Source organism: Vollenhovia emeryi, unplaced genomic scaffold (genome assembly GCF_000949405.1).
Source record: "Vollenhovia emeryi isolate VEMERY1.0 unplaced genomic scaffold, V.emery_V1.0 DF943267.1, whole genome shotgun sequence".
NCBI lineage: Eukaryota > Metazoa > Arthropoda > Insecta > Hymenoptera > Formicidae > Vollenhovia > Vollenhovia emeryi.
In genome coordinates, this window is record NW_011963099.1 from 509 (window position 1) to 3,137 (window position 2,629).

The 2,629-nt window shown below is 51.5% G+C and overlaps 1 protein-coding gene across 1 annotated transcript; it reads right to left on the reverse strand.

The window, feature by feature from the left end:
• Positions 1-953: 953 nt before the first annotated feature.
• On the reverse strand, positions 954-2,190 carry LOC105566282 (proline-rich receptor-like protein kinase PERK5). Its single transcript, XM_012020173.1, has 2 exons — positions 1,557-2,190; positions 954-1,500 (listed from the first exon to the last, which is right to left on the reverse strand). Exons 1-2 carry the CDS (start codon positions 1,932-1,934, stop codon positions 1,429-1,431), a joined length of 450 nt encoding a protein of 149 aa, XP_011875563.1. The 5' UTR covers positions 1,935-2,190; the 3' UTR covers positions 954-1,428.
• Positions 2,191-2,629: the final 439 nt, after the last annotated feature.

Here is a 2,629-nt window from a genome sequence, read left to right on the forward strand (position 1 = left end):
TGCTATCTTTGCCAGTACATACTTCAATTCCCATTACCTTGCAAGATGGGTGAACGGGAATATCCGTGAGAGTTTTGATGATTTTTAAAGAATTTCGAACGGCGATAGCAATGCCACTTTCTCCAGGAATATTAATATCATTTCTGATGAGGGAAAATCCTGGAATGTGAAAGTAAATTGAGTCTACCAAGAGAGTTTCTTGAAAACAGAAAATATCACCTTTGTCAATTAAAATCGAGATCTCAGGGCTGCGAGCTCGGACGCCCCTGCAATTCCATTGCCAAATTCTAAGGCCAGCGTGAGATTTAGTCTTCGCAGTGAAGGCTGCGATCAGGTATCGGAGCCATGTAACCAGGCCGGAAAAATCTAGAATCGTGAGCAGGCGGGCATTCGGCACGTGACTGTTGTCTCTGTGTAAGGGCGAGGAAATTCTGAAGTGGAGAAATTAAATTGTTCAAGTTATTGAGTTGGGCAATGATCCAGCTAATGGTGTCGTGTAGCGAAGAGTCAGCAAGGACCTGATACGCCGATCCCGACGTGGGAGGGTACGCAAGGCCCCCACCACCGTTGTTCAGCCTCCCATTAGGAGCCAACAACAAGTCAGCATGCTCCCCCGAGAAGGGAGCCCTGGAGAAAGAGGGAGGGGAGGAGGGAGAAGAGTTACCTCCAACCTCGCCCCCCGCTACTGGCTGTGGTACGTGGGCGCGGTGGAAGGGAAAGGAAGAGGAATAAGAATGTTCGGAGGAGACACGACGGCCCGCCCCGGAAGCATCCGGGGAGGTCCGCGCCCCCCGCGAAGCCACCGACGCATAGCTGGAATGGGGACGAACGTCCATCCCCACCCCCGCCGACGGGGGAGCACCCGACATAAAATTGGCGTTCGAGTTCGAAGATCGACCCTTGAGAAGGGGAAAATTGACAAAATCATACCTTGTGTCCTCCAAACCAAGCGGGGAGATCCCCGAAGGAAAAGACGATGACGGGGAGGAGGACGGCAAGCTCCTCCTAGCCTCTGCCATTGAGATGTTTTGAGTGGCCGCAAGGGCCTGCACCTTTTTGAACTGTACCACCACCGGACATTGGTGAGACGTCGGGAGATGATCCCCCCTGCAATTGATGCAGCACGGGGTTCCTTCGCGTTCAGGGCACGCATCACCCTGATGCTTATCCTCGCCACAATGAATGCACCTGGCCTTTCCTTTACAGGAGCGACTGACGTGTCCTACTCGAAAACAAGAAAAGCAGATCTTTGTCTTAGGGATATAAGGGAAGACAGAATATCTAATATTAAATAAAAGTATTGAGTTGGGGAGGTTCTGACCAGAAAACTTAATTAAAATGGTGCGGGAGGGCTCATATTTATATTCCCCGTCAACCTTGACTCTCCTGTTGAGTCTCGATACTTCCCTAATTTTAACCGGAGACTTATTAATATTTTCTTTGATGGAGAGAAGGTCCACGTCCAAAGGGATGCCGCGAATGGTACCAGCCCTTAAGAGCCTGTAAGCAGGAATGTAAGCAAAGAGGCCCCTGGCCTCAAGCGATTTATCACTTACGATTTTGTTAGCATCGGCGACGGAGTCCATCATGATGGCCACCTGGCCTTTGCCTATGCGGGAAACTTCACCCATACCTTTCGGGAAATAGGAAGTAACAATCCTACTGATGTGAATGGGGTGCAGAGGTGGAGAGTTGGTGTCTTTAATATGAACGATGTAGGGAGGAGAGTCAACACTAGAGTATTTTTCAGGTGGAGATTTGGTCTGGGTAGCTGCTGCGGGAGGGGTTGAGGAGGAGGAGGAAGCAGAAGGAGGAGGAAGGCCGGCGACCGAAGGAGAAGAAGAAGAAGAACTGGTAGGCGGGTTAGCCGTTGCGGAGGCGGAAGAGGGAGAGATAGAGGCCGTATGCTGAGCGGAAGAGTTCACGTCACGCATCTCGCAGTCCGCAGAATCAACTGAGGCTTCGGTCGAAGTGTTGTTTTCCTTGATTAGGGCGTCAAAATTCCCTTCCGTCGGAAGAAGAGGAGTCTTTTTCTTTTTATCTCGGAAGGCTAATGCAGACGAGTTTCCATCGCCGAGGCCGGCACCTCTCTTAATGCCACGCAATTTCGAATTATTTTCCGGCAAATCGATGCCGCCATTAGATGATGCAATGTCCTCTGCGGATTGAAATGGCAGCGGGGGACGCAGGGGGGGGGGGGATCACCAGGGTCCCCCACCTCCCCGACACCGCAGGAGGCCGAGGCCTCCTGCATTAACACGACTTGCACAAAGTCAGATAAGTTCAATCGAAATCACCCGAAAACGCCGCGAGCACAAAACACGCGGCACCGGGACGCAAAACGCAACAAAAACGAACGCACGGGACAGCAGCCAATCAAACACGATCCGAACTGCTCGAGCGCCAGGCACGGAATCCGCAACTAGCAGTCCATGATTATATAGTCAAAGGTTTTAACAGTCAACTAAAAGTCGACTTAAAGTTGACTTGTATAAAGGTGCCATTTCATGCAGCGTCAAAGCGCTGGATACAGTTGTGCGGCTTCCCCCACTCCGCCTCCCTGTCTGAGCCCGAGTGAGCCGTCGACAAAAAGCCAGCGCTAAGCACCGGCTACTATTTCATGGAGCGA